Consider the following 12,669-nt stretch of genomic DNA (forward strand, 5'->3'; position numbering starts at 1 on the left):
ACATCAACCTAGAAAAACAATCCACACTGCAGACACCACAGCTTCAACTTTCCTGGAAGCTCTGATTTATCTATTCTATCCAGTCCCTCAGCAACATCTTTCTGAAACTGCACTGCCTGCTCTCCATCATTCAAGTTTGCCTGGTACCACCTGCCTAAACTCTTTACTGCCTTTTCCCTAATTATTGGAATTTCTTCGTATATTACAAACTTTCTATCACTTATTTTCCCTCTAATTATTAAGATGCTTCTAGAAGTTATAAATAAGGTGGGCCTTTACAGGTCTGGTGTCTTAAATTAAATAGGTACCTTGAATAAAGGCCTTGGCTTTTGGTTGAGGAAATACTGTATGCAAGTATTTTTTTCTCAGTTCAGGTTCAGTTCCATTTTACCTCTTGTACCTAGCACTTGGCCTCACCCCTCTATTTTGTCATTTCTCATCTAGAGCTAAGGTGTCCTGATTATTTTTGGGATAGAGGTGGAGGTTGAAGAGGGCGCCCTATCTGACCTGTAACCGAAGCGCAAAAAAAAGTGACTTTCCCCAATCCCAAGGAAGACCAGTGCCACATCAGTTTCTGAATCACTCAGCAGTCTTTTATTAAACAAAGAGTAGTTTTAATCTTCAGGATGTTAATGACCATAACAACAAACAGAACAAGCTAACGAATAAGGGGAACTAACTTCCCTTTAACAAGAGAAAACCAAAAAGAAAATACAGGGATCTTACCTAACTCCCTGACCGTAAATAGGAGAAAATATTTTAAAAATAATTGACTTCTCACCCCTACCACTACCTGGCCTGATGTGTGTTGGTTCGTTTCATGCTCATTTTTCACTCTTTGCTCTAAACAGAAGCAGCCTCAGCATAGCATTATCCAGCTCTCACATTGTGCTTGGCATGGTCTGGTTAGGCCCGGAAGGAGGAGGATCCCAAAGGCCGGCACCGACAGGAGCCCATTTAAGGCAGACTCCATTAATGTTCTATTCAATCACCAACTGACCTGAAAAACAAATCAAAAAGCAAACATACCACAGCACAACACCAAACTGTGACCAGGATGGGAGAATATTAATATGACCGAGGGTCATAATAACAGGACCCATAGGCTGAGATTTTTTTTAAGGGCTACACTCCAAATGTAATCAACACACACTTCAATAAAAGTAAAAACATTTTATGTGTATCATAAAACGGGTGACTCTAAAATAACAGAAGTCGTACTGAAGTTAGAAATTATACTTTATGATTATCAACAGCACAATTTGTTTGCAGTCTTTCATAAACAACAGAAACTGTTCTGTCAGCATTCCCTAGTGGTGATTTCTGTTACTGTGGTATATTTCCTTCAGGAGTTATCTGAGGAAATTGAAGACTACACACAGCGATTCAACACAGAGGACCAATTGGAATGGAACCTGGTTCTACAAGAAGTGGCAGCTTTTGTGGAGGTATTTACCTAATGTGGCACTGATGAGTAATAAAGGTTGTGTGCTGTCTGACAGTCAAGATGAGCTCTCACTGCTGTTCCTATCTGTTTGCTTGTATAAAACAGGCAGATCCAGTGGTAGTTGTGAACGACAACAACTCTGTGGTCATCACCAGCAATAGGCTGGAGGACGGAAGTGTGCCTCCATTGGAACAAGGCATGGTGGTTGGACAGCTTGTTCTTGCTGACGCACTAATCATCGGCAACTGTAACAACCAGGTTCTAACCCACTAATTTTCTTTGGCTTTCCTTAAAACATCATAATCAGCACAGTTGTTGACCAGTCTTACTGGATAATGTTTAGATATTGACTGATATTGACAAATATCAAATACCTAGTACCTTTTTAACATATAATCTGTTGCTATGCCTGCAAATCTTTCTGTAATGGGTCATATTGTACAATATTGTTTTTCGACATAATCTGAATTTTAAGATATTTTGCATGTGTGTGATATGGATGAAATGTGTAAGTTAACTACTATTTTTTAGATAGCAGTGCAATATATAAAATGCAAAGTTTACTGCCATATTCTTCCTCTTGGGACACTAGGCTTCATGCTGTAACCAGAAGAACAGTAAGGATCAGTCTTAAGTTGCCTCTGAAGGGAGGAATAGGTCAAGAGAACACATGGAGTTTTCTTAATTTACAATAACCTCTGAGATATCAACTGAATTCACGAAAGCACTCGTATACTGTATGTATTTCTTGATTTGAGTAAAGAATTATCATTTGATTTAAATTTGTTACTAACATCAACTGAAAATTAAAAAGAGATTTATTTGACATTTACAAAAAACATGTAGAATGAATCCTTCCTAAAGTAACAATAGTTAGTCTAGCAACTTTTGCTCTTCAGCTCTACCTACAGTTTGAGATGCAACACCACCATCGTAAAGATACATTTCCATCTCATCATGCTGAAGAGATAGACTAAGAGCTCATCAAAAGCCACCTAGAAGTGAAAGTTTAATTAATTGTGTCAGGACCTAGCAAGAATATGACCGAAAAAATGAACCAAAAGAAATTATATTTTTAGATACATTTTTTCTGTAATGGGCCTAGGTTTTCCTGATTAACATTTTTGAAACATTTGAATCTGGTGTATGTGTGGAATCAGTAGATGTGAGAAAAAACAAGCAGAGAAATTTGAAAGGCTGCAAAGCTATTTGCATGGTGTCTGAAACAGGACTGAGGTGCCTAACAGAGGCATCTTCTGTGAGGCAGGGACAGAAATGGCAAGGTCATAACTTGCATATCGATATCTAATAAATGACAGTGATGAACATGCTGCTGTTGTAAGGTTGTGTGTTTCCTATTAAGGCGGATTTACAGTTGACGTGTCGCTCACGGCGGTGGCGGCCCGTGACGTCAAAATGACGTATCAGGCCTGGCGCTTGCCTCGAAAAGACGGCGCAGCGCGTTGTCGTGCACCAGTCGATTTTTGTAACTTGGCTGCGCCGAGAACGACAAACCGGATGGACCGATGTGAGACCAGGCTCAGTCAGGAGGTGCGTTTGTACAGCAGCTGTACGACACTGCAGGGAAACAGCACAGGGAGCACGTAAACTCCCCAAACTGGTGCACAGAGATGGGCAGAACTTTGGGGAAAGAGGGAGAGTTCTGTAAGAATGTGTGGAAGAAGCTACGGGACAGATATGTGAAGGCAAAGAAGAGGGCAGAGACTCCAAATGGTGATGCCGGGGGCTTCAGACCTTCACCTCTTTTAACTGAATTAAAAATTTGAATTATCCCGATATTGCAGCAGTATCATTGATGACAGTGTTCCTGCTTTTGACAGCGGCATTTTTTTCTTCTCGACTTTCGTGGTTGTAGAGTAGCGGTAACCTTCACGTAGCAGCGCCACCTCTGTGACGGAGAAAATTGCAACTACTGGCGCATCGACTTGCGCCACTATATACAGCCGGCACGAAATTGTGACGTCATCAACATCGCTCGTGCTAGCAGACGTGGCAACCATGCTAGAGCCTTTAGTCATGATACAGAACCCTAAAGTAAATGTCTGGAGTAGATAAATATGTTTCAGTACTTTATTTTTTTTTAATTTATTTATTGGGCGCCACCGACCACCATGAAAAGTGATCTTTTCATGATTAGAAACCCACGCAATTGTAACTCTAATGCCAAGCCAAGCAAACATGACACAACAGAGTTAGTTGGAGCATTGTCTTGGATCTCGCTGCACAAGCTACAGTGTGTTTGTTTTGTAATTCATTGTATTCCTTAAATAATATTTATTATGGCAAATATGTATTCTTTGTGCGTTTTATCTTTTTATATTAATTTTGGCTACAAAGTAAAATGTTGTCTATAATGCAAAATGCAAGCTGAGTAGAGGAAGAAATGATAATATTCTTTTCTTGATTCTAAACCTGCTCTTCTACACCCCAAGCGTTTCACGACCTCGAGTGCTCCAGCATAGTTTCAATTTTGGAGAAGTGCCTAATGAAAGTCAGGGTACTTCAAAATGAGTCAGAAACATACCTTTTGATTTTCACACATTTCTGTAGTGTTGTTTTAAGTTAAAACAAGTTGTTTGCATTGCTCACATTGTTTACTCGTAGCATTCTCTGCCTTACCTACTTTACGTATTTAGTATGATGTTGTCTTTTCGGAATTTTCAACAGTAGCCTCCAAAGCTGAAAGTCAATAGTAGACCTAGAAGGAGATTCATGCCTTCCATGTCAGATGGTGCAAACTGATTTGGATTGTGCAAACCTGCAACTGTTCCTGTACGTACTACATGTTTGGTAAGCTTTGCAATGGGATGGAATCAGTGTAAAGCCACGGGGCGGCCATGGCTCAGTGGTTAGAGTCGGTCGTCCAATAACCAGAAGGTTGGCAGGGACTCGCCACTCAAAAAGATTGGTGGAACTGACCAGTCCACCTCCTTGTCACGGCCTTGAGCAAGGCACCGTACCCCCATGCTCCCCGGGCGCTGTGAACGGCTGCCCACCACTCCAGGTTGGCATCTGTCTCTCTGAGTGTGTGACCCTGTGCATGTGCATGTGTGTGTCAACAGGTGCCAACCTGGATGGGTTAAAAGCGGAGGACAAATTTCGTGTGTATGCATGACCAATAAAACTGGTCTTAATCTTAAAGTACCTTTTAGAGGACTGGTTAGCTGCAATTCCCCTGCAAAGTCTTACTTCAGAACAAGCATCCATGTCGGCTCGTAGTTTGCACGCTCAGTCTGCGGCTGCTCACGCCCAGCCGCAGAGAAACCCAGTTGACCCTTGCAGACGAGTGGAGATGACAGAATTTATGTTACACAGGTACAACTTTCAGGTGGATACACTAACCATGAATTGCCTATGACAGTTAATGGTGGAAATATAATTTATATCTTACTTTATAAGAAACTTACACACATCATTTGAATATACTTTAACAATGAAAAGCCGTATAAAGTTTTGTCGGAGAGAGACTAGTGAAAAAATAGTGAAGATCTTAAAGTGTTTTGTTCGCTCCTTTCTTCTTGAGTTATATGCACTACTTCTGTCTGACTGCCTTGTTAAGATTTCATTGTGAAATGCCCAAAATTGCAAGACCTTCAGTCTCACTCCATGGGTAACATAAGACAGTGGCTCAGTACATTATTAGAATGTTTTGACACACTGTGTGTAGTGGAGTGTGTATTCACCATCTTGCGTGTGTCACAATTCTCTTGAGAATGCACAAGAGAGTGCAAAGTGAGAACTCAGTTCCTCACGCATTGTCCATCCATCCTTTTCTATACACACTTAAAGGAGAACTGCGGTATTTTCAACATTAAGCCTCTTTTATGAGTCGTCTGCAATGTTTTAGAACCCCCCTCACCGCTTTTTTGATGTTTACTGCTGTCTCCGGTATTTGCCTAATTTTGATTCTTCTCAACCTGCTTCAGAATGGCAAGTCATGCGCATGTCTAGAAAGGTCCGTAAAAGCACCATAAACGTCTGTTTTCAAAATCATCAACTCACCGGAGTGGTTACTGGTGTGCACTGGTAATCCATATCAAATTTCGTTGCGAAAAGTTGCTTCTGTCGTGTTTTATTTAGCAGCTCGTTCATGCTCGAACTATTTTCTTAGCGGTGGCGGAGTAATATCAACGAACAGCCAGTACACAATGTCAAATAAAACACGACAGAAGCAACTTTTCGCAACGAAATTTGATATGGATTACCAGTGCACACCAGTAACCACTCCGGTGAGTTGATGATTTTGAAAACGGACGTTTATGGTGCTTTTACGGACCTTTTAGGACATGCACCAAGCAGGTTGAGAAGCATCAAAATTAGGCAACTACCGGAGACAGCAGTAAACATCAAAAAAGCGGTGAGGGGGGTTCTAAAACATTACAGACGACTCATAAAAGAGGCTTAATGTGTTGTGGAGAAATTAAGAGTCGAATCACGCGTCGGTCAGCCGTCCATTGGGGAGTTTATTGAACAAACTGTCACAGCAAATATGCATACAGAATGTACAAAATGTCCGCCGTCTTCCTTCTGTGATCTCTCTTTATGCTGGTCCTTATCAAAACAAGCGTACGTGGCACTCTCTGGAGGTGCCTAATGTTAAACAACTCATTCTAACTATCAACAATATTCTGAACCAGTCAGCAAGGCACACGATGTAACTAGGCCAGAAGTCATGAACATGTCATGACATCCTTCTCCCACATAGTCCCCCCTGAAATCACTTATCAGTGATTTAATAAAGAAATAATCTAAAATGAAAGAAAATCACCCCACCTAGTTAATTAAGAATTAATTAACATAATCAACACCAAATTATTCTAATAATTCTACAATATCAATCATTATGATTAAATTAAATTAAACGATATTGAATTCAACAACAATACAAATTTACACATTGCCATCACACTTGTCCACTGTTCGCAGTGCATAGGTGCGAAAAACCCACCGGCTGCTACTTCCGTAACTCATGTTCTTATCTTGGGAAAACTCACCTACGGCCCCACCCCACTTGGCGACCGACCACTTTACCAAGGTCGCACTCCGAACAGTTGACTTACACAACTGGCAATGGACACATTAGTGATCAGTTCTGATTGATAATACACATAGACTGAATACACCACCATCAAATCAGTTAATCACCGTTTTGTACCAAGTCCAATACACAAAATTATGGATTATCACACAACAAATAGTAATAAAATGCAATGTAATGCAGCTCTTCCAGTCCCGTCCCATCTCCCGTACTCTGGGGTCATCTGCTCCTGGCCGAACATCCGTCCGGCTGGGTCTGGAACTGCTAAGCTAACTCTGGGAGGAGAGGTCGCCGGTACGTCACTCCCAATCAAAGAGATCTTCAGCATCTCTTCTCCCTGTCAGACTAAACTTGGTTCCGCACTCGAGGAAAGAATCTTGTGAACCGTCCGTTGGTAACCTTCATTCGTTGACCAGCTCTTCCATGCGTTGGTCCTCAGACCTGGTCTCTCAAGGTCATCTGTCTCCTGTTTCCATCCACGGTTTGTTCGAATATCACTTGCAGCAAACACCTTCTTAGAATGGGTATAATGCAACACACCAATAGGGAAACCATCCTCACTATCAACAATATTGCTATTCCCGCTTTAACTGCCATCACTCCCCCCTTTTCCCAAAATCCCAAACAGACCAGTCCACCACCGTTCACCTCCACCAGCATCACACATCAGCTCCTCTCTCCGTTCTCTGATCTTCTTCACGGCCGTTGTAAACGTCCCACCAGCTGCAATGTTCCCGGGTATAAATGTACAACATTTTCCCCAACCATCTGGCACACACCATTTTCCCTTCTAATATCCATTCTAAAACTTGTCTGTTCTACCAAGCCATCATACTCGTCTCATGTAGTTGTTCTCCAAAGCCTGCAAACCCTTCACTCGTGTAGTTAAGAATTCTCTGTTGGTTGTAGTATATATAATTAATCCACTCCCCATTTTGTTAATTGTGATCCACGGCAAAATAGACTCAAATCCAGCTGCAATCTCCCTGCGTGCTTTGAACTCAAAAGGAATCCCTCTCGGCTGCCCTATTGCATCCAAGTAAACGTCCTCATCCCTGATGTAGTCATCACTAGATCTTTTAACTCTCCCTTTTTCCACATCCAAACCTCGCATCTCGTTTACCTTGTCATACACTAACACAACCGATGTTTTCATCCTCACAAATGCCCAAAGACCTATCCACCTGTTGGGTAACACATTTAACAAAACATCATCTCCACACATCCAGTAACTCTCAGCTACCGATTGTGTCTGATCCCCAAAAAGATATAGAGTTAAAATGATCATTTCTATATTTTCACAATTTGATCCAAATAAATAAATCCTAATAAATATTGGTTCCATTTAACAGTAGTATTACCTACGTGAGTTCCAAAAGCATTCAAACTCACCATCGTAATCTGCTCTATAATCAGTTGGAGGCCCATCCTGTGATGTACTATGATTAAATTCCGCACAAGAAGACTCCAATTTGTGGCCCTTCCTTATTTTGAAAACAATTATGTAATTTATTTGGCCCAAACATCGATCTGCACTTAATACCACACATAGGAAACAATAACCATTTATCCTCTGCCGATGTGAACCTACCTTTCCTGCATTCCCGTTGCTGGACCACTGCACAGTCTCTGAAGGTGTGTGGCTCTGGAACAACAACAGGCAATGCTCCCGGAGCGTCTGCGCAAATGAGACACTCCGTCGCTGTCAGTTCCCTCGTAGTGTACCATGCCCAACTATACCACATATCATGTGCTGCCTTAAACCCTCTTCCACAGTTACACTGTTTTCCTGACTTTACCTGTGCATGTACACTCCGTCTGTTCTTGGGTTAACATGATTATTCCGTCCTGTAGTGCTAATGGTATCAAATCCCCCTAGCCTTTCCCGAAAAATCTTTCTATTCTTACAACCATTGTGAACAACTTCTTCTGACCCAATCTGACATGATCTTACCAGATTGCCCCTTTGTTGTGGCGTCCAGAGGCGGTGATTTCGTCTCCTCCTCCGGACCCATGATCCACACTTCCTCAAATCGTTTATTCCATGAACTTAAATTCAAGCTTAGCAGATACCTCTTCACGACTAGCTCTAGTGTGTATTGCTGGCAAAGTTTGTGGCGTGGCATGGTCTGAGTGGGTGTGTATTGTTGCATCATACTCATCTGACCCAGGCTGGCTACTTCCCTGCGGGGTGGCTTCATCACGGGACCCTTCCAGCCTCTCCTGTCTGCGGGATCCCGTCCCACATCTCCAGGCTTCGTTCTCCTGAGCCCTTGCTGTCGGCCAACACCCACACCTAGATGCTCACAGTGTCAGAAATCTTAACCTCTTCCTTTCGTTCATCCTTTCCCTCGGACTGAACTCCGTCTGTGTCTTTAGTCCGAACCTTAGTGCAGTGATTCAAATGGTACCATGTGTTGCTACCTTCCATTTGAACTGCTGTTGACGTTGCTCGCACCATTGTGTACGGTCCTTTCCGTCTTGGCTCAAGCCACTTTGTTTCGGAACACTCTGATGTGCACCTGGTCGCCTGGCACCACTGGTCTCTCAACCAGCTGTTCGAGACCTGAGTCTCTGGAGATAGATTGTTCTGTGGATTGCAGTTAATTGCTCCATATAAGCTGTCCACTCTGTTTGCACCTGCTCAAGTGGGGGCCCTTTAAAGGGACCTCTCAACTGAGGTGCCGGCATGGGTCGACCCGTTAGCATTTTATGCGGTGTTAGTGCGTGACTCTATGAGTCTGCATACGATAGCTCATTAGTGCAAGCAGCAAAGCATCCAGTTAGTTTAGTTGAAGCACAGATTCAATTCAATTTCACTTTCCAGGTTCCATTGATCCTCTCAACCATCCCTTGACTCTGTGGATGATAAACGGCCCCACAGCGCTGCCTGATTCGCAGCTGCTGCAGAATGCCTCTTGCACTTTTATAAACAAACACTTAACCATTTTTGAACTAATCTCTGCTGGAATGATAAACAGATGAATCAATTCTCTTACCCAAAAAATTTTTTTTTTTGCACGACTATTTATCCAATATGTATGACCAATATCCTTGTGGTGGTGTGACATCTGGCTCCAGTGACACCATTGGTGCCAACACAGCAAGCTGGCACTTTGATGCTACTTTCGCTGCTTCATCAGCCTCGTTATTACCTTTACTGACCTTTTCGTTACCTTTACGATTATTTGACACTTTATCACTTCCAATTTTCAATTTTCATGACTGCAATCCGCTCCTTCATTTGGACCTCATGTCGCACTGGACTTCCGTCTGACCTCCTGAACCCTCTCTGCTTCAAAACTGCTTCAAACAAATAGCAAATATCATGAGCATATGCAGAATCTGTGTACACATTCGTAACCTTACCTTTCACCAGTCAACATGCTTCCGTTAATGCCTTCAGTTCAGCCAACTGTGCCGAACATGGCTGTTCACACTTCTCAGCTTTCACCGTCACAAAGTTTTCCACCTTCCTGTTTCACAACTGCAAAACCTGCATGATTACCCAAATGGTCTCACACCATGATCCATGCACAACATAAGTGACGTCAGCCTGCACAAGTGAAGTTGCTTCTAAGTCAGGTCTCAGTTTAATGTACCACACAGCTTCTGCCACACACTCATGTGGTTCTCCTTCAAACTCACGTGGAATGACATCCGCAGATCCCGATGTAGTACACTTCTGTATTCTCACATCTGGACGTGTCAAAAGATGCACAACCTGCAAACATCCTGCCTGAGTCACAACATACCTACTCTGATTTATTAGTTCTGAAATCTTATGGTTTTTATTGGAGACATATAAGAAAAATGGCTTCTCATAGACTAGTGTTGGCCGTTTTGGATGACTTTTGCTAATTTTGTTTCAAATTTTCAAAAGCTAACTTAGCCTCTCCAGTTGTACTTTCAACCTTTGAACTGTGGATTCTTCATGATTCCTTTCAGAGGAAGCTAATTTTATTGCACAATCTTCCCAAAAAAAGATCATACTTGTTTTATTTTAATTAATTTATTTATTCATTAGTTATTTATTTATTTATTTTGGACATGGCGCTTTTCTTACTCCCTCCAAGTGGGATGGAGAGATATCAGTAATTCCCTATGGGCTAAATAGATACTCTAATTTAGGCTATCAATGCTAAAATTTAAATTAGAAACTTTGTTCTGTTTAAATTTTAGAACTTCGTAATAGTGGCACATTTAAATTTTAAATTCAGAAACTTTGTTTTGTTTTGTAATAGTAATAGTGACATATTTAAATTCAAGTTTTAGAAACTTGGTAATCGTGACACATTTAACTTAAAAACTTTGTTTTGTTCTGTAATAGTGACACACCTGAGGGCGGTTTTTAAACCCTTTTGAGTACGTCTGGTGTAAGTGTACTTCTTACCTCTATATGTCAATGTAAACCAATACTGGGATTCCTCTGCCAGAGGAACGCCTTGGACCTGCCGGGCCACTTGCTCCGCCCCGCAGGGACTGGCCACGGTCCTGCTGAACACTCGGGTTTCTCGGTGCTCTCGGACAGCTGTAAACAAAGTGTCCCCTCTCGCCACAGGCCCAACATGCTCCCGAGGACCTTCGTCCTCCAGGTGCACCTCTTCTTGACCTTTGACAGGGTCGACGATGGACTTGCCCCTGTGATGGCTGTTCAGCGGCCCCCGCTGTCATGGCCTCATTTCGTACTTCTTGCTTCGCTTGCAGTTCTTCTAATTGCAACCGTGCAAGTTCCCTTTGCATATCCTTCTCCTGGTCCTTCCGTTTCAGTTCTTTTCTGTATTTGTCTACTGCATGCAGCACGTGGTCTCGGAATTGTCCATGTGACATTGAATTCAACCCCACCACATCCTCCAGCCTCCCCTGAACTGGGGCAGGCAGAGCCTCTTTGATGGAAACTCTGAACAATGTCACCCAAGCTGGGCTCTTCTCGATTTCTCCCTCAGACTCTTGTCTCCATTTCTTCAATTATTGTGCAATGTACACAACCGGACTCTCTGTTCCTGACAGTGGTTCCCCCTTTAATGCTTCAAGGTCCACTCTTAAAGGAAACTCAGCTCGTAACGCTCTCCAGAGTGCAGCTCGATATGCATTAAAGTCAGTTCCATCAGCTCGGTGGCTTAACATCCAGTCATTCTCACTGTGTCTCAAAATGCCCTCCATGATAGAAGTTCCAAAACACAGTGCCCACACTGCCTTAATGTGTCCCACAGACAACAGTTTATCCACAGTCTCTTGTTCAAAAGCTCTTATCCATTTGCTTGCACCTGTGTGAATGTCCGGCAGTCTGGCAACCAGCCCCGCTAGGTCGAGCGTCTGCCACGGCACATACTGTCCCTGCGTCATTTCTATCGAACTCGGTGCTGACGCTGTTGGACTCTTATGTTCTTCAGAAGATGCCTTTTGAACTGGAGGTGCCAGTTCTGGTGATTTTTGATCTTGTGGGAGCTGTCCCCTTGCCTGATCTGAATTACAGACGGCGTCTGGCTCAGGAGCTCCATGACTGCTTGATGTAGCTATTTGTGGTTCTGGACGTTCATGAGATATTTTGTGATTTTTTTTTTTATTTCAGAATCTCCTTGTATGTTTACTGCTCCTGGCAGTGTTGGATATAGCTCTGCATTTTCAAAGAAATATAAAACTTCTAATTCAAGCTCTCTCTTTTCCTGTCTCTTTTTGCTTTTGTCCTTTGGTTTGTAAGCTTTAATCCTTTGTTCCATAATCTTACAGGTAGTTACATTGAAAGTGCCACCTTTTGGCCAGGGTGAGACATTATTTTTTGTTCGTTTTTCCCATTTTAGAGATATCTTTTTAATATCTTTGGAATGTTCAGGATGTTTGGCGCTGATGATTATTGTTGGTGTTACATCCATTGTTTCACCTAGTTAGTTCCCTTCTTTTGACTTTTTCTTTTTATTTACTTATTTATTGTCCCTAATTTTCCTATTATTATTATTCCCCCCTTTTTTTTTTTTTTTTTTTTTTTTTTTTTTAAACAACTCTTGAAAGTCAATTTAAATTGAACTAACTCTAATCAATGCTAATTTAATGCTCGGCTAAATTTAGCTTAGATGCTGCTAATTATTGGATTGGATATTGTCAATGCTAATGTTAAGGTTAGCCTATGTTAGCTTTGAAAGCTTATGCTCTAGGTTGTTTTTTT

At 42.0% G+C, this 12,669-nt stretch overlaps 1 protein-coding gene across 1 annotated transcript in view; it reads left to right on the plus strand.

The window, feature by feature from the left end:
- The window catches only part of scai (suppressor of cancer cell invasion), an 83,761-nt gene that overhangs the window by 38,312 nt on the left and 32,780 nt on the right, over positions 1 to 12,669 (plus strand). The window contains exons 7-8 of the mRNA XM_075455370.1: positions 1,350 to 1,448; positions 1,553 to 1,705. Of these exons, the coding sequence (XP_075311485.1) occupies positions 1,350 to 1,448; positions 1,553 to 1,705 (252 nt within the window). The remainder of the gene's footprint in view (positions 1 to 1,349; positions 1,449 to 1,552; positions 1,706 to 12,669) is intronic.

The sequence above is a fragment of the Odontesthes bonariensis genome, chromosome 22 (assembly GCF_027942865.1).
Source record: "Odontesthes bonariensis isolate fOdoBon6 chromosome 22, fOdoBon6.hap1, whole genome shotgun sequence".
In the NCBI taxonomy this organism is placed as follows: Eukaryota; Metazoa; Chordata; class Actinopteri; order Atheriniformes; family Atherinopsidae; genus Odontesthes; species Odontesthes bonariensis.